The sequence below is a fragment of the Maniola jurtina genome, chromosome 19 (genome assembly GCF_905333055.1).
Source record: "Maniola jurtina chromosome 19, ilManJurt1.1, whole genome shotgun sequence".
Classification (NCBI taxonomy): Eukaryota; Metazoa; Arthropoda; class Insecta; order Lepidoptera; family Nymphalidae; genus Maniola; species Maniola jurtina.
The window spans coordinates 11378791-11397553 of record NC_060047.1 but is presented as its reverse complement, the minus strand read 5'-3'; the positions used below and the strand labels follow the sequence as shown (position 1 = coordinate 11397553).

General features: G+C 38.7%; 2 protein-coding genes across 2 annotated transcripts; one reads left to right on the top strand and one right to left on the bottom strand.

Moving 5' to 3' along the window:
• The first annotated feature begins 275 nt into the window (after positions 1–275).
• LOC123874861 (protein CLP1 homolog) lies at positions 276–5507 on the top strand. The gene is made up of 9 exons (XM_045920400.1): positions 276–471; positions 574–735; positions 1255–1474; positions 2028–2198; positions 2868–2956; positions 3434–3535; positions 3797–3928; positions 4251–4432; positions 4869–5507. The coding sequence occupies exons 1-9, from the start codon at positions 379–381 to the stop codon at positions 4978–4980; spliced, it is 1263 nt and encodes a 420-aa protein (XP_045776356.1). The 5' UTR covers positions 276–378; the 3' UTR covers positions 4981–5507.
• Positions 5508–6284: 777 nt separating this feature from the next.
• Positions 6285–18524, bottom strand: LOC123874856 (alanine--tRNA ligase, mitochondrial). The gene is made up of 14 exons (XM_045920387.1): positions 18140–18524; positions 17274–17447; positions 16323–16468; positions 15570–15725; positions 14826–14970; positions 14030–14163; positions 12931–13234; positions 11525–12348; positions 10426–10578; positions 9613–9739; positions 8424–8638; positions 7823–8024; positions 7334–7462; positions 6285–7043 (listed from the first exon to the last, which is right to left on the bottom strand). Exons 1-14 carry the CDS (start codon positions 18332–18334, stop codon positions 6927–6929), a joined length of 3021 nt encoding a protein of 1006 aa, XP_045776343.1. The 5' UTR covers positions 18335–18524; the 3' UTR covers positions 6285–6926.
• Positions 18525–18763: the final 239 nt, after the last annotated feature.

Below are 18763 nucleotides of genomic sequence, written 5' to 3'. Positions count from 1 at the left end.
ATTCCAGCTGGGACCTCATATATGTATTGCAATATTTTAGAGTAAATAATTTGTATAGTATTTTTTTGCGTAATTACTAAGAATTGGAATGCTTTGCTCTCTCATATTTGTAAACATACATTGTAAATTAAGTATAGCAAGCAATATTGCGATGTTGTCAATATCATGACATTTTATTAGATACTTACCGATACCTTATCGATATTTTAGTATCGATATACTGAACCGTGAATGATAAAATCGATATCTCACTTAATATCGATATTGATATACATCCCTAGTCATTGTTTAGGTTTTCAAAACATCTCAAAAATTATTTTTCATGAATTTGTTAATTTTGAATAAAGTTTCAATTCTCCTAATATTAAAACAATCACAATGACCGAAGTGCAGTTGCAAGAATTCAAATTGGAGCCAGACTCCGAACTTCGTTTCGAAGTTGAATCCAGAAACGAAAAAGTTGTTTTGGAGGTAAGAATTACCAAGATCATTGAACATTGAGTTAATTTACATCAAAATGTGTAAAACATACTAAATATTTGACTGCTGAAGTAAATATGATATGTTTCATAGGTTAAAAGTGGGTACGCGGAGTTATTTGGCACGGAGCTGGTCAAAGGAAAACCATATGAGTTTCACACTGGTGCCAAGGTAGCCGTTTTCACGTGGCACGGCTGCACGGTGGAGCTGCGAGGACGCACGGAAGTTAGCTATATCGCTAAAGAAACACCAATGGTATTAAGCTTTTTATTGGTATTAAAATTAATTTATAACAGATAAGTGGGAAAAAAGTGTGTCATGTGGAAACATATCACACACTCACAGACCCATTTGGCTGGCCTCTGCATAATGGTATGCCAACATAAAATACGGATAAAACTAGTTATTTTCATCACCTGTTGATTATAATATGCTGACATCTCTTTATAATTTAAGACTGCCAATGCATACACAAAACCATAACTCTCTCTCTCTCTTCATTTTCAATACATAGAGCTGTACAATTTAGGACCCCTTAAAATGAGACAAAATTAATACTCCTTTTTATGAACAAAGGAGTGCTTAAATACTCATAGATTTTCATAATTCATCTGTGTCACCGATTTTGATGAAATTTGGTATACAAATAGCAGGCAACTTAGGGTCGAGCATAAGCTCTCATCCCAGAAAATCAAAGCTGGCTAACAGGAAGGGTTATGGCAGTTTTTAGACTTAATTAAAGCCTTTTATAAGATTGAATGTCATAAATTTTAGGTAGTATATCTCAATGTACATGCAGCATTGGAACAACAGAGGGTCGCAGCAGAACAGGAGAACACCAGAGGCCCGGTGACCATGGTGGTGGGCCCGGGTGACGTGGGCAAGTCCACATTGACCAGGATCCTGCTCAACTATGCTGTGAGGATGGCCAGACGCCCAATATATGTGGACTTGGATGTTGGCCAGGGGCATATCAGTGTACCAGGGACTGTTGGTGAGTTTTATTTATCATGAACTAACCAGATGAGATACGTAGCATGTGCTACTACCCTATACCACCCTAAAAACTAACTTCGCATTATTGCCTTCCTGATAAAAGCTGTTTGGGACACATCAGTTGGATGGCTTCAAAGTCTATAATGGACATAGATTTAGATTTTTTTTTAATCCTGTTAAAACTTTCATTTTTCTGAGCAAGTCTTCTATCCAGTTTGTGGATGCGAGCTATTTCTGTAGCAAATTTCATAAAAATTGGTGTGAGTGAGTGGTGTCAAAAGTCTATGGGCATGAATATGGTTACAAATTACTACATACACCTTATGAATGTGAAAACATTTGTAACATACCATTCCAGTTTACCTTTACTCAATGAGAGGTCCTTAATATTAAAATGAAAATTATTATTTTTTTGTCAACCAATTCTTTGTTTAGTTTACTAAGGATAAATAAAAGACCATTCCAGTTATGTTGAGTGTAATCAGTGTTGTATTTTTGTGACCAAATATAGCCAGTTACGGTGGACCCATCATAATAAATACATTTTTCAGGGGCATTGCTAGTAGAGCGGCCTGCATCTATAGAGGAAGGCTTCAGTCAACAGGCGCCTCTGGTGTACCACTTTGGTCACAAGAGCCCCGGGGAAAACCTGGAGCTCTACAATACTATAGTTTCACGACTAGCTGAGGTCATTGCGGAGCGCTGCGAAAATAATAAGAAAGGTATGATGAATATCTAGTCCAAAATAAATATAAATATTTATTCAATACAGTTGCTCGTAAAATGCACTTTCAGTGCTAGTGAACATGGCTTGTAAGTAAAATTTACAACACAAGTGCGATTTTTTTGCAACCTCGCCTGTGGCTCGGGCTTACAAACGTCACCTCGTTTGTAATGATCTACTTATCGTCCTCGTATCACAATGTACTATTTACGAAAGTTCCTTGATAGTGTAGAAAAATATATAAACGTGGTCATTGACAGTTGGCCTTGTCCACAAGTTCAAAATCGCTAAGCGCACTATGGAGCGGGTTCTGTTAGGTCTCTGAGGGACAAAATCTATATCGAGGAAATCCATAGAAGAACCAGAGTGACCAACATAGCTCAATGAATTTGCCAGCTGAAGTGGCAATGGGCAGGCCACGTCTGCCGCAGAACTGAAAGCTGCTGAGGCAGACGTGTTCTGGAGTCGAAACCGCGTACTAGCACGTGCAGTGCAGTATGACCTCCAAACTGCTAAACTGACACCTTAAAAAGGTAGCAGGAAGTAGGCAGATGAGGAATGCGGAGGATCGTGTGTGGTGGCGCGCTCTTGGGAAGGTCTATGTCCAGCGGTGGATGCAAACAGGCTGATTGATCGGTTAATTGATGTTAGTGTAATTTTTTTCCAGCATCAACATCAGGTGTAATAATCAACACATGTGGTTGGGTCAAAGGCGCCGGGTACAAAGTTTTAACGCATGCTGCACAAGCGTTTGAAGTAAGTCATATTTTCATCATTATAACTCATGCAACTGAGTCGAATTTATACATCAAAATCATCAAATTAATCATGGTGTGTACCAGTTACCAAAAATTTAAACGGACCTTACAAGAATACTTAGTGGACAAGGGTACTACACCATTCAAGAATACGCCAATAGATATAAAGCATAATTGTTACAATTCTCTTAATTTTTCTTATTAGACATTATATTATTTTATTTTTATTATATTTGATTGTAATTGTATTCCATTTGACTTTAAATGTGTAAAATATTGCATGCCGTAAGGCTGGCTGTACTTATTATAAGCTTAGATTAAGACCAATGTATATACCCAAATTTGCAATAAATTGATTGATTGATTGATTGACCACATATGTAGTTAAACCACGAAATCAGCTTAAAATCATCCGTGGTAAATTCAAAAACACTTGGAAAAGTTTATTTGAATAAAAACATTGTATTTGTTTCAGGTGGATGTGATATTAGTGTTAGACAATGAAAGACTGTACAATGAACTGAAGAGGGACATGCCAAAGTTTGTCAAAGTTGTATATCTGCCTAAGAGTGGAGGGGTAAGAATATATTTTTTTTAGAATGTCCAGGTATGTCTTATACATACTAGGTTCTGCTTTATTTATTTATTAATCACACTTCACACTAATATTATAAAGGCGATAGTTTGAGTGTATGTTTGTTACTCCTTCATGCAAGAACTACTGAATGGATTTGGCTGAAATTTAGAATGGAGATAGATAATATCCTGGATTAGCACAGCTATGTATTCATCTAGGGTACACTCTGTATGTGAATATTAACATTTGTATGATTCGTAGGTGGTAGAGAGATCGTCAAGTCAGCGCGCGGAAGCTCGCGACGCGCGAATAAGAGAATACTTCTACGGGAAGCGAACCCCCTACTATCCACACTCGTTTGACGTCAAGTTCTCCGATTTGAAAATTTATAAGGTAAGAATTTGTGTTTTCAATAAAAGAGGAGGTCAATGTCTTAATCACTAGTTTAGCATCGCTTCGATCGCATATTAATTTGGATTAACTAAAGAAATACTTGTGGGTAACTTGGTCTGCGTCGGATTTATCATTTTACACATGTTCCTATTTATTTCTGTTACGTCTTTAGAAAACTAGCTTTCTTTGAAGCAATCAGCGATTTAGCTGTTAAATTAATCCTAAATTGAGACGGACAGACGCATGTTCTCGTATGTGGGTTACCCCACTTTTCATGTCAACATTACCCAACATCCCACAATAATATTTTCTTTTCCTACAGGTGGGCGCGCCGTCGCTACCAGACTCGTGCATGCCACTAGGCATGCGGGCAGAAGATGCGCTTACGAAGCTAGTCAATGTGTGGCCTTCAGCTGCCTTAGCCCATCGAGTGCTCTCTGTATCATTCGCGGGCGGCCCCGACGACCACGTGCTGCACTGTAACCTCGCCGGGTTTGTCTGTGTGTAAGTAGCATCTGTCGTGAGCTAGATGTGAATGTGAAGACGCGCTGACCAAGCTAGTGACAGCATAAACTTCTCGTTTAAATATTTACGACAACATTACCCTGCTTATCGTCACAATAACCCCACTTGACATGTCAACATCACCTTGATTTGTATATCAACATTATCCCGCTTATCATGTCAATATTACCCCACTGTCTAAATTACACCTTAATAGGTAGAGAGTTGAAATTTTCTCAGAATGTGTATTTCTATTGCTACTATAACGACTAATACTACACATTTCAAAATGGCCACCATGAAAATTAAAAAAAAGTGTTATTTCTTGTATGATAGAGTCCGACTCGCACTTCACCGATCTTCAATACAATTTTATTAGGTAATTTTTAAGTATAACACATTGGCTAGGACCTTAAATACCCATTCTTCGTTTCAGGACGGCGGTAGATATGGAGCGACAAACTCTGACCATCTTATCGCCACAGCCGCGACCGCTTCCAAACACTGTTCTACTACTCTCCGACCTACAGTATATGGATAATCACTAGCGAATTCACATCACGGATTCCAATCCAGGATGAGTCAATTTAGAAAATTATACACAACTACTTTTATTTCATCATCAACAGCCAATTTGCACCCACTGTTGGACATGGACAGGCCTCATCTAAGTAGTGCCAACGGCTTATTCCATTTATCCACCCTAAAACAGCCACGCTAGGGTGTATACTCGGAAACGTGTTTGTGAACACCCCAGACTAAAAATAAATATTAATTGTATATGTTAAGCCTTAAGACTAAGTTCTTCAATGAGTGTGTCCTGTCTGTGATGATGTATGGAGTGGAAACGTGGTCACTAACAGTTGGTCTCGTCCACAAAATAAAAGTCGCTCAGCGAGCTATGTTAGGCATCACTCAGGTATAAAATCCGGAACGAGGAAATTCTCAATAAAAGCCACCAACATAGCTCACAGGATTAGCAAACTGAAGTGGCAACGGGCAGGTCATGTCTGTCGTAGAGCCGACGGCCGTTGGGGCAGACGTGTTCTGGAGTGGAGACCGCGTACCGGTAGGCGTAGTGTGGGACGACCTCCTGCCCGCTGGACCGTGACCTGAAGAAGGTGGCGAGGAGCGGGTGGATGAGGAATTTGGAGGACCCTGTCTGGTGGCGCGCTCTTGGAAAGGCCTATGTCCAGCTGTGGACGTATATAGGCTGATGGAATGGAATGGAATTATATATTTTAAATTGACTCATGTTCAAAGACTCCTGACGGTCAATGGTCATAATATAAAAGTCTGATTCGACCTAGATTTCCTGATAACACCAGACGTTTAATAGTTTTGCATGCAAAAAATCCACGCTTCGATTCAGTTGTCATTTTTTTAGGGTTCCGTATCCAGAGAAAAAAACCCTTATAAGATCAGTTTGTTATCTATCAGCAGCACCCGTCAAGCCCTATAGCAGCCCTATAGATTTAGAGTCAGGGAGCGGAAGACAAAAACCTAAAAACGTGAATTTGTAGTAACATCACAAAATTTTAGAAAAAAAAGTCAAGTATTATTTCGAGATACGGAACCCTTTGTGCGAGTCTGACTCGCATTTGACTGGTTTTTAATTTCCTTGAAGTGTATGTATATACGAAAATTTTAAAGAGTTACTCATCAATTTGACTGATTTGGTTTGAATATGTATTTAAAGTTTTTTTTTTAACCCTAGGTATTTTCTTTTTGGATTGTACTCAACCACTATGTGTTTATCAAAGCGTCGTTCTCCTTCAACGTAAAGTTTAAGCGATACAAATGTAAATATTGCGTATTTTTTGTAAATAAAACGAGTTTGTTATAAAAATGAAATTGTTTTATTCAAATTAACATAAACGACTAGAAAAATAATTTACATCCATATACTATTGGTAGCACGCAATTTAATGAAATACTTATTGTATTTTTTATAATCACTGACTAATTTGTACAATCTCTAAGGGCTGGTTTTTCAATAGTCAAACAACTTTTATCTGAGGAATAATTTTTTTTCTATAGGAAATCTGTCGTCGACGGAAAAACGTCAAATTTATTCCTTAGATAAAAGTTATTTGACGATTGAAAAATCGATCCTAAGCTGAAACTAAATGGACAGGGCTAAATCTGACACTATCCTTTTCCGCAGGTAGTATTTAAAAGAGAAAGAGTTAGCAATATATTTGGACCTGTCATTTTAGTTGAGAGATTGTGTACAGTAGATTTAGTCACAACTATCTACTTTATTAAAATTATTTTTATTTTATAAAGCTATAGGCCAATAGCGTGCAGGTCATAACTCCTGCTTGGTCTTTTCCATTATGACCCGCCAGGATAAAAAGGTTCCTCCTACCTAAATGCCTACCCAGTCTTTACACCCTGTGCACGCCACTGGTAGAATCCTAAGCGCAGCGAGGAAGTCTAATCATTTTGACAGTCCTGGGGTCTTCTCTATCATAGTGTAGCGTCCGGCGGTTCAGTTGTGCTGCGCGGCCTTGTCCGCGTCGTCCGCGTGCCGGTAGTGCGCCTGCGCGTACTTGATGGCGACGCGCATCGCGTCCTGCACCAGCAGCTCGCAGTTGATGAGGCTCACCTGCCGTTGAGAGAAACCATTAACATAACTAAATAAAAACTAATATTATAAATGCGAATGTGTGTCTGTCTGTCTGCTAGATTTTCACGGCCTAACAGTTTAACCGATTTTGATGAAATTTGGTACAGAGTTAGCTTACATCCCGGGGAAGGACATAAACTACCTTTTATCCCGGAAAATGAAATAGCTCCCACGGGATCTTTAACTAAATCTACGCGGACGAAGTCGTGGGCTGACGAAGGTTAGGCTAGATAGAAAAGATATTAAATAGGGGGTCAAGTTAGTGTTACCTTAGTATCGCTCATCTCGGCATATGTGAGCGGGGAGCGGTCGGCGCTGGGCGGCAGCACGCTCGCGTGGAAGATGGGCAACAGGCACGACAGCCACTTCTCTGCCGTGAAACTTGATGTTACCATTTCCTTAAACATACATTCCTTGTAAAAAACACTAACTTTGAAAATTCAAGTCTCAAAAGTTAAGAAGTTAAGGTATAGTACGCGACAGGTTGGGATGGCAGTCGGGGTATGAGGCGGGGGGACCCCGCACACCCGTACGTCACCCGCAGCGGGTTAGCGCGGGGGCTGCGCGGGTGTGCGGGGTGTCCCCCCACCTCATACTGTCGCGCACTATCAAGTTGCTTCCATTCAATACTTCTTGATCACTCCAGTCCGGTCAGCATAAGACCTTCGCTTCTGTCGAGCGTCTTTTCTCTGAATTCTCCTGAATGTCTTTACTTATAAAACTGGGTGTTTACTTATAAAACTTCTTAGATGAGTTACCTGAGGCACCCTAGCAGCGGCTACGATGGTGCCGCCCGCACACCCCAACAGCAGCGTGGGCAGCGACTGGTCGGTGCCGACTGCGGCCCGCACAGTGTCGCTCTGCATGAGGTAGGAGCAGCGCAGGAAGTGTACTGCGAACCTGCGTCCCGATCGACGCGCCTCTTCACACGCATCCGCGACTTCCGCTTTGGCTATCGCCCTGAAATGTTTTGTTTGATAAAAACAGTAACTTCAACTAGACTCTAGAGTATGTTTTGAACGCTTCAAAATCAAGTAAAATTAGATACATCGATACAAATTGCTAAAAATTTCGCCACGATTTACTTGTACTTTGCAATATGAAAATGTTCGAAATATAACAACAAATTAAGTCTAATTTGAAAATCAAAACAAAAAACACAGATTTTTCATGGTTGTAAGATTTCACCTATCGGCAATCCCCACTGATTGCCATTTTTGTTGAATATCTTTAACTTAACTTTAACTAACCTCGAACTTTAACTAACCTTTAGAAGAAAAAGATGCAGTATCTACCTACTAATAACAATTTTTATCATACAAGAATTTTTATCATACAAGATAATTCAAAACCACTCACTGTAAAGCCAAATCATTCTTATTCGTAGTAGCCTTCTTGGTCAAGCTATCCAACAGTTCCAGGCAATCCTTGTAGTCCCCGCTCGGCGCACCGCTCGCGCCTGTGAGCGCGTTCAACCCCTGCTTGATGGTGGATACCTCGTCCTTTACCCGCTCCGGATCCGCCAGCTCTATCACTTCAGCCAGCTTCTGAGCGCGACAGAACAACTCGCGCGCCTACAAACATTCAACAATTACTATACGTCCATTCATCCATGTGTATTTACGAAAGTAGGGGGTAAGTATAAAATAGGAGACGATTGAACGTGTTTGACTGCATATTTTAGTATCTTGCTTTTTCTCAGCATTACACCCAGATATTGAAGCTATCGCAAGGAGAAACTTAGGAGGAGGAGAACACTTTATTATATTTTTTGGTAACCATACATTAGGTACGTTTCCTATCCGCCATGTTAGATTTACTGTGATGTCATGTGTCCACATGCTGCTGTTTAGCGAAAGAGTCAAAGGGGATATTCGTCAAGCTGTCCAACAATATCAGACAATCCCGCTCGTGCTGGTCAATGCGCGCAACTCCTGCTTGATAGTAAACATTTCGTTCTTTTCCCGCTCAGGGTCTGCCATAACTTCCGCCATTTTCTGAGTACTACAGAACATCTCACGCGCCTAGGAAAATTATATTTCATCGAGTCACAATTTTGCAAGTGTTTATTCGCTCTTTCTCATAAGATCTTTTTCCATAGAGTATTAATTGCGTCTCTAATCCGCCATATTGATTTACTGTGACATCATATGTGGACTATGACTGACCATTTGCTGAAAGGGCATAAGAGTACATTCACCAGCTGAACAACAGAAACAAGTGACGAAAACTGTTTTGATCGAAATCACGAACTTTGGACTCAATTTCAGTTTACGGTGTTCTTGCTTGGAAATAAGTTCAAGTTAGTATTCAGTGGGCCGAAAAGTCTGGATTAAAGAAAGCATTTTTTTGGTCAGAAGTTGTAGTTACACTTCTTGTAATCAGAACTTCTTGTCTATACTGTAACTACACTTCTTGTCCTCAGTTGTAGTAACCGTCTTGTTCGCTAGCCTATAATAGAGCAACTACCGAACGTTAGACTTAAGGAAGGAAAGGATGAATCGCTATAAGTTATTACAGGTGCAGTAAGAAGGTTATAAGTACCTACCTGCGCCGCCGCTTCGCCCGTGAGCGCATATATGACCGGGGTGTTTCCGCCCGCGCCCTTCACTTGCGTGATGCAGAACTCCCCCAACACGCCCGCCGCTGGGACGTGCGTGCCGCAACACAGCTCTCTAATAAAACATCACACTAATATTACAAAGGCGATAGTTTGTGTGTATGTGTGTGTGTTTGTTACTCTTTCACACAAAAACTACGCCACGGATTTGGCTGGAATGGAGATAGATTATGCCCTGGATTAACACACAGGCTACTTTTTACCCCGGAAAATCAATGAGTTCCTGCGGGATTAAAAAAAACCTATGTCCACGCGTACGAAATCGCGGGCATCAGCTAGTGACCAATATATTATTATGTATCTTCTACGCCTTTACAGGCACTTTTCCAAGCTGAAGAAGGTGACCTCGAAATCTTTGGAAATAAGACGACACGTAGAGTGCTTGAAACCAATCAGACTTTAGATTTTGGTTACTGTCCGTATAAAGAATTTCATGACTAAAAATTCACAAAAAAATCATGGTGATAAAAAATAGCTAGCGGTATCTAAAAGAATGTTGTACTGAACAACATTCTTTTCAAAGCTTTCACTCCGTACAGTCATTGGACTGCTAAATGATATATAATAAAGAAAGGGTGTTCACCTACTGTTTTTACATAAAATATACATATAATTTCATAAAACAAAGTTTCTTGTGCTTCTAGCAAGGTATACACAACTTAAACAGAAGTGAGATAGGGTTATGACTAAAATTATGAATTTATTCTGATGTATGTGGAATAATAATAATCTTAAACCCACCGTGAGATCAAAGGTGGCGCGCTGGACACCAGTCGTATGCCGGACTCGGGGTAGGTCTCTCCAGGCACCGTCAGCACATTGGGCATCAGCATAGATAGCTGCGTGCTGTTCAGGATTTGCGTCACTATCGGCGCGTTTGATTTGATTGCTTCTCTGTTAAACAACCATACTATTATTATGGCGAGATAGGTATTGACCGTCAACCATGCTTAATAAAAAGTAATGCTAATGTCTGGTAAGTAATGTTGGAGCGTACATGCCTAGAAGATACTTATTCACTCTCGCAATGAAAGTTTTCAGGTTATAGATAGCATATGAAAGATATAGAATAGAAAAGTTCTTTATTCAAATAAACTTTCACAAAGTGCTTTCAATTCATTAGAGAATATACCACTGGTTTAGAAAGCCTTTCCGAGAGAGAAAGAAAAAGTGTAATCTGAATCAGTCGAAAAATTGTAATCTGAAATTACAAAAGTAATTCCACATTACAATCAACTCGCTTCATTCGCCATTATAATATACTGAAGCAAGTCGATTGAAGGCTCTTTTGACATTTGAAAGCTTTTTCGCGCAATTTTGTCAGCGTAACTTTTACGAGTGGTTGAATTAATAGTCTTTACTATTGTGGTAGATATTAAGATTAAATTGAAAATTATTAAGTCACTAGAGAATGCCCGCGGCTTCGCCCGCGTGGATATTGGTTTTTTATCCCTTAGGAACTCTTTGATTTTCCGGGATAAAAAGTAGCCTATGTCCTTCCCCGGGATGTATCCCAAGTCTGTACCAAATTTCATTAAAATCGGTTCAGCGTGAAAACGTAGCAGACAGACAGACAGACAGACAGACAGACACACTTTCGCATTTATAATATTAGTATGGATGTTAAAAAATAGTAGTTTTTTATAAATGATTCATAGTTAGTAAAAAATAGAGCTTTTGATCTATGGCACTAGATTTTAAACACCTCAATAAAAGATAGTGGCCTCAAAACAGCTGTTCTGTTTGGCAATCATTTCCAGAAAAAAGATCCGAGCTACCCTGAAGTTGCACCTAAAGAAGTTTATCTTTAAATATGGAGAAAGGAAATTGGGAAACTTACCGTATCATCTCCTGAGCTTCTAACACAACCTTCTGAGATAACTTCTCTCCATAAACCGACAAACTCAAGGACAAGCCCTTATCCGTCACAGACGACCCAACCTGACATATCACACTGTGCCTCAAAACCTTCCTAATCGCTGCGTTCAATAGATGCACCCCACTGTGATTCCTCATCACATTCAGTCTTCTTACACCATCTATTTCTAAAGTCACTTCTTGTCCTCTGTTTACATATAAACTCATTTCAGACATATTTTCATCATTATTTTTATTCATAACAAAATAGCCCTTATGGAAAATAATGTCGCGTATTTTGAAAACACTTTCAACTTTGAAACCTATATCTTCGCTGAAATATGCTAATCCTTCATCAGATATTTGGCCACCCTCTTCGCAGTAGAAATTTGTGCTTTCAGTTACTAAGTAATAAGGTCTATTTTCGCTTGGTTCGGAAAAGTCTATCCACTCGCAGTCTTCGTTTAATAAAGCTACTAATTTTGTTTCTAAAGGTTTAAAGGTAATTTGGTTTTTTGATTGTTCTAAATTGTATTTTGGACTATCGTCAGTCTTTTTGATTCCATTTTCGTGCAACTTTTCTATCGCTTTGTCGAATAACATTCCCTTTTTCGAAGTCTGTTCTTTGAAGGCGGTTTTGTGCCTCATCTTGTGGTCGGAAAGAAGTTTCCAGAAGCCTTTCTTGTCAATTTCGAAGTTGTTCAGTCTTGCTACCCTTTGGATGGTGTCCTCTTGGAAACCGTGTGTGTCGTACAGTTTGAATACTAATTCTCCGGGTATTATTTTCGATTTTAACTTTGCCATGGTCTGAAATGAATTGCATATTTTAAAAATTAAATAGTTTACATAAAATTTAACACCTACAATGTGGCTAATGTACTTGTATAAAATCGCTAAATTAAACTAAAATAACAGATGTAAATCGATTTTCCTAATGCTTTCTGCAGAAAAGGATCGTTTAATTTAGATATTATACTAACCGGAATTGGCCACAATGTTATGATCCCACTTATTATTCTATTCGCACAGGTTTACAAAAGAATTCAAGACATCGTCAGAGTTCGTTTGGCATGTTAATTATAATAAGCTTTGTTATATTTTCTATCTCTCTTAAACTTTTAAATCAATTTGTTTTATTAAACTAAGTAGATCAAAAGATTTTACAAACAAGTCAAAACAGACAAGTGTATTTTCCGCTAGTTCGAAGTTTTAAGAGTTGCCACAAATAATAATAGTAATATGTGTGTGCAATAAAGATTTCTAAATAAATAAATTGGAGGATCGTGTGTGATGGCGCGCTCTTGAGAAGGCCTATGTCCAGCAGTAGACGCTAACAGGCTCATTGATTGATTGATTGGTTTATTGAAATAAATAAAAAATTACGCGTACCTCCTTCATTTCCTTATACCCCAGCGCAAAGCCCGCAATCTCGACATCATTCATGGCTTCCACCTCAGGATACCCTTTGACCAAATCCTTCCACTTTTTCCTAAGATTCGTCCGCAATTTGGCATAACCCTCCCTTTCGTGGTCTATTATCAACTTTGCCTCTTTTTCCTTTGCCACTAATTCGGGGTAAGTATCTCCTAGTGTGTTTCTTACTTCGTTGTAAAGGATCGATAGTAAGTCAGGATTTTGGAATACGTCTGTGCTTATTTTGTATGATTTTCGCATGATTTGTTTTAGATTGAGACTGAAAAAAATTATTGTTTTACAAAAAAAAAAATTATTAATTAGTAAAGTAAATTCATAATTAGTAAAGTAGGAAATTCTAAGGCTGAAATCTATAAAGCGCACTTTGACTTTGCTCTGACTTAAGATTGAGTTAAAACGAGACAGATTTATGTGAGAGATATAGCTCTGTCTCGTTTTAACCCTGTCTTAAGTCTAAGCAAAGGCAGAGCGCGCTCTATAGATCTCACCCTTAGTCTATGACTTTGTAGAGTCTATGTGGATCTACACTTGCGTACGTGTACGAACTGTGCTAACAAAGGGCATCAGACACCTATGGACGCGTCACTGTATGTGAGTACAAACATGATATATACATGTGCGCACAGATCATGTTTGTACTCCCGAAAATCTCAGGAACATTTGCACGACGTGTTACAACATGCATTATGTTCTTATGGTGCGCGTTGCGATCACGGTTCGTGCGCGTGCGCAAGTGTGGATCCGTTTGGGTTCATGTTTTATTTTTTATAACAATTTCAAACATCATAAATAAGTCAAAGTGTACAAAGCCGAGTTGTTATGACGGACGCCTCAATCCACTCTACTAGATGTATGAGTCGGAACTTAGTGTGAGTTCTCGCTGAAACTTTTTACAAATAGGTATTCGATAATAGCGATGGCAAGTGCTATACGTATATGGCGAAGATAGAGATGTAAAGTAAAATTTTATAAATCCGCTTTGACTTGGTGTCAATGTAAATTGACACTTAGAAAATCTAGAAAAAAATATATCCTAAATCAAAGCAAGCTATACCTAGTGGAGGGGAATACGCCGTCGGCTAGGCAGACGCTGACCATACGCGCGTGATCTGCCAGACGCCTGTAAGCCTGGTCCAACGCTGCGTCGGCGCTGTAACTGCCGCTGTACGCCGATACGCCCTTACTTTTCTAGACAACAATTTTTAATTTTAACAACAAAATATGAAATTGTGTGACTTAAACGTAAAATCCTCCGTGAGTGGAATTCGAATATGTTGGGGATCCCCCCCCACATAAACAGTGAGACCCCCAACATATTCGAACTCTCGATTTTTAGGGTTCCATACCCGAACTTTATTATTAAGACTGCGCTGTCCGTCCATCCGTCCGTCTGTCTCTCAGTAGACTGTATCTCGTGAACTGTGTTAGGTAGAGAGTTGAAATTTGTACATAATTTGTATGGCCACTATAATAACAAACATTAAGTTTCGAAATTACCGCCATATTTTTTGTACAATGGTATGGAACCCTTCGTGTGTGAGTCCGACTCGCACTTAACCAGTTTATTAAAAAATATTATTTATAGACAAATTGCATGCTATCCCGTGGGAACTGTTTGTCTGTCCGCGATCTAAAGTAGGTTATTTCACGCTCTAGGTCTTCAACTATACTCATTCAAAAAATCTCGTCAATCTGTAGCTCTGTTGCGGCGTGATTGAAGGACAAACCAACAGACAAACACACTTTTGCATTAATAATAGGGGTCAGGATTTTCACAAATTGAAATGATTCTTTATTTCAGCCTAAATTCGCTTTGAGAATATTGAGGCATTACAAGGTCTTAATTGTACCTTATGTATAGTATCGATGAGAGGTCGGAATAAGTCAGTCTCATAGTTGGAAGGCACCCCCTGCAGTAAAGCCGCCATCCGCTCCAGCCCCATACCAGTGTCTACGTGAAGTTTGCGAAGTCCTGTCACTTTGCCGTCGGCTTCTCTGTTGACGAAATAAAAACACTACCTTGAAGGACCACTTTTTAATCTTTACTAGAAGATGCCGACAACTTTATCCGCGTGGATTTAGGTTTTTAAAAAAACTCTGATTTTCTGGGATAAAAAGTAGCCTATGTCCATCGCCGGGATGTCTCTGTACCGAATTTCGTCAAAATCGGTTAAACGGCCGTCCGTGAAAAGCTGGTGACAGACGGGCACACTTTTGCATTTATAATATTAGTATATATACATTTACAAGTTATTATTTAATACAAAATCTAACAATCATCACACTAATATTATAAAGGCGAAAGTTTGTATGTGTGTGTGTGTGTGTGTATGTTTGTTATTTCTTCACGCAAAAACCACTAGACAGATTTGGCTGAAATTTGGAATGGAGATAGATAATATCCTGGATTAGCACATAGGCTACTTTTTATCCCGGAAAATCAAAGAGTTCCCACGGGATTTCGAAAAACCTAAATCCACGCGGGCGAAGTCGCGGGCATCGGCTAGTTTGAAAATATTGCTGATTTCACTCTTAATTTCATGTCAAAATTCGCACACGTATTACGTATTTCTATGCTTACATTGAATACTTACCTATTACACTGTATAAACACAATGTTCCATATTTCAGTGAGACTCCCGTCTGGATGTACGTAGTGTATCTCTGTGCACGGGCCGCAGGGACCGGTGGGACCCATCTCCCAAAAGTTGTCCCTCGCGCCGTGGGCTTTGATACGACTTGCGGGTACCCTGCAAAATGCATAATTCAACAACACTGTCAGAAGCTCATTTGCAATAAGTACCCACACCTGCCCCCGATTGTGTAAGAAAGACGTATTCATGGTTATCGTTATCGTCAAGAAATTCTGCCTTTTGATTGGTTCATTCGCTGTTTACCTTTTTTCACAGCCAATCAAAGGGCAGAATTTCTTTGTGGCCGAATTCGTCAACCAATGTCTAACAGTTCAATGCACGTTAAACATTGGTCGCCGAATTCGGCCCGACTTACTGTAAATGTGTCCTAAAACGTAAACAAGTAGGCATGGTAACATGTGTAAGAGGCAAGCCATAAGTCCCATAAGGCCCATACAACCTTGTCACCGCGAACTGACAGTGAAATCATGATACGAAACTTAACTATGGTAACAGTGGGTAATAGCTACGTAAATTTAATGAAAAAAAAATCAAAATGACAAAGTAGTTATTTTTTTTTTCAGTTGAAAAAGCAGCTCTTGTTTCAAATAAAATCGAATACTAGTGCATTAAAAAAATATGAAAACCCAGATATCATATTGAGCTTACCAGCCGAGTGCAAGCATCTGACAAATAAAAGAATTTAGTTTTTACCCAATCTCCTTCCAAATATCCCTGCACTCCTTGTCTTCTTGCAGGCCAATAACTGCATCACCAGCAAAGTAAGTCACCAACAGATTCTCAGGCTTCAACCTGTATGGACCCAGTAAAAGGTCCCAGGCCATTTGACATGCTTCCTTCTATAATAAAGAGTAAAAAAAACCTTCACTATATTTTAATTCATTTGAAAGATAGGAAAAAATGAAAAAGCCAAAAGTGTGAATTGTTTTCTATAAACTGTTGGTGCTTATATATATTTCTATATAACCTATTTTTCCTTAACTGACTTGAAAGGCAAACTAGCTTCTAAACCAATCCTCACTGAAATGCGTAAGGGACGCACTATACGCAGCCCTTAGGGCTTTGTTCTTGCGAACTAACAATGAAATTGTGAAACCTAACTTCTTACTTACCTGTTTCTTTGATAAAGTTTCTGCTATTCATTTAGCTAAGTCAGCTAAGGAAAACTAGAGTATAGTGGTTACTAATCAATGTGGTCAATCATCATCAGGGACATCAGGTTTTGGACAGTCTTTCACTCTAGACTCCACCTGGTAGGCACTCCACAAAACAAGGTAGTTTCATCCAGTCCATCTGTCTGTGTCACATCCATTTTGAAAATAAGCTTTAGGAGATGTGCGGTTGAAATTTACTAGTTATAGAAAGTATTAGAAGTTTAACCACTACACAGATATACATCTAAATTGAAACTGAAAAATTTTTAGTTTTCCTCCTCAAGTCACACCTTATTGAATTGGTATTTTAAAATCATTATGAGGTTTCTTAGAAAATTTTTGGAAAAGTAGCATTTATAAAATAATGACCACCAAAGATTTTACAGACTTCCAGGCTATAGAACCCTACCTTATGCATGTTTTAATTAAGCAAGTTTGATTAATATCTGTTGACTGTAGCATTAAATCTATAATTGCAGAAATGACACACCTTATGATAATCTCCAAAGGACCAATTGCCGAGCATCTCAAAGAACGTATGATGGTGTCCATCTGTGCCAACCAAATCCAGATCATTGTGCTTGCCCCCCACTCTCACACACTTCTGAGAGTTCACTGCCCTGGCACATGGGGCGTCTACCACACCCAGGAACACACCTTTGAACTGAAAATAAGTTACACATTATAGATAAAGACTACCTCAACCTGTCCATACTAATATATACTAATTAATATCATTGTTACAAATTTCTGGTTAAAAAAAAATTATAAAGAGGGAAGATTTGTTTGTTTGTAATCAATAAAACCTGAACCAATATTTATAATTCTTTCACCATTAGAAAGCTAGTTTAATCAGAAGTAACAAAATTAATCTATTTCAAGTAAAATATAGTATATCAAAATTACAGAATCCAAGCCAGGAGTAGCCAACCCAGACCAAATATTTCATAATAATAGTACTTAAACTCAGATTATACTTACTTTACACATAGATACTAAACAAAAAGCTTAATATTGTTGCAAGCATTAATTATAGTTTGTTGTACAAGAATTTTTGCCAAGTATGCTGCCAGATTTATAAGTTTACACTTTGTTCTACAAAGTTATTTGATTATCACGCTCAGGTATCATACTAATATTATAAATGCGACAGTGTGTTTGTTTGTCATTCAATCACACCACAACGGAGGGCAGCCCGGCGTGATTTTTTGCATGGATATAGATAGGAAGAGATAAGAACCTGTGACTGGAGAGTGGCATAGACTACCTACTTTTAAACTAGAAAAAATCAGAAAGTTTCCACAGGATTTTAAAAACCTAAATCAGCAATAAACAGTAGAAAGAAGTTGTAGTTACCTGGTTCATACCAGCATTTACAAAGGGCACTGTAGGATCACATAAGGGCACCACAGAACTGGATTTTATATGTTTATGCCCATGTTTCTCTACGAAGTACTCGATATATGTACTTCTTATATCATTGCTCGACGATTTCCACCTTATGTGGGAGTTTTTTCGGACTGCACCCCTCAAAACTGGTAGTCTTAACATAATTTCGGGTTGAAGATAAAATATTTCGTAAATTTGTGATGGCAAAGCCTTCTTGTGTTCAAGACACTATGATATGTTTACGCGCATTATTACGACTTAAATTAGATTTGTTTAGCTTTGTGCATTGTTTGAGATCGCAATTCGCAAAATTTCGCAAAACAAAACTTTAACTTTTGCAATTTGGCATTTGCAAAAAAATTTACTTTGACGTGACATTGACTTTGACAAATGCGAAAAAGATAATAAGCTATCAAAGCTAATGTGGTGAGGAACTATGAGGAACATGCTTGGAATATTCGGGTTTCGGGTGTAGAAAAAAGAGCATGAAGTGCAAAACTGGTACCTTAGTTACTAGACTAGTGCAATACCTACTTATTTTTGGTTTTATAATTATTAAAAAAAAAGAAAAAAGTCTGGAGTCGAAGTTTA

Coding starts and splice junctions, on each gene's coding strand:
- LOC123874861 (XM_045920400.1), top strand. CDS start 379: ATGACCGAAGTGCAGTTGCAAGAATTCAAATTGGAGCCAGACTCCGAA. Junction 736..1,254: donor TCGCTAAAGAAACACCAATG/GTATTAAGCTTT, acceptor CATAAATTTTAG/GTAGTATATCTCAATGTACA. Junction 2,199..2,867: donor CTGCGAAAATAATAAGAAAG/GTATGATGAATA, acceptor ATTTTTTTCCAG/CATCAACATCAGGTGTAATA.
- LOC123874856 (XM_045920387.1), bottom strand. CDS start 18,334: ATGTTAAGACTACCAGTTTTGAGGGGTGCAGTCCGAAAAAACTCCCAC. Junction 17,448..18,139: donor TAAATGCTGGTATGAACCAG/GTAACTACAACT, acceptor ACTTATTTTCAG/TTCAAAGGTGTGTTCCTGGG. Junction 16,469..17,273: donor CCTTTGGAGATTATCATAAG/GTGTGTCATTTC, acceptor TCTTTATTATAG/AAGGAAGCATGTCAAATGGC.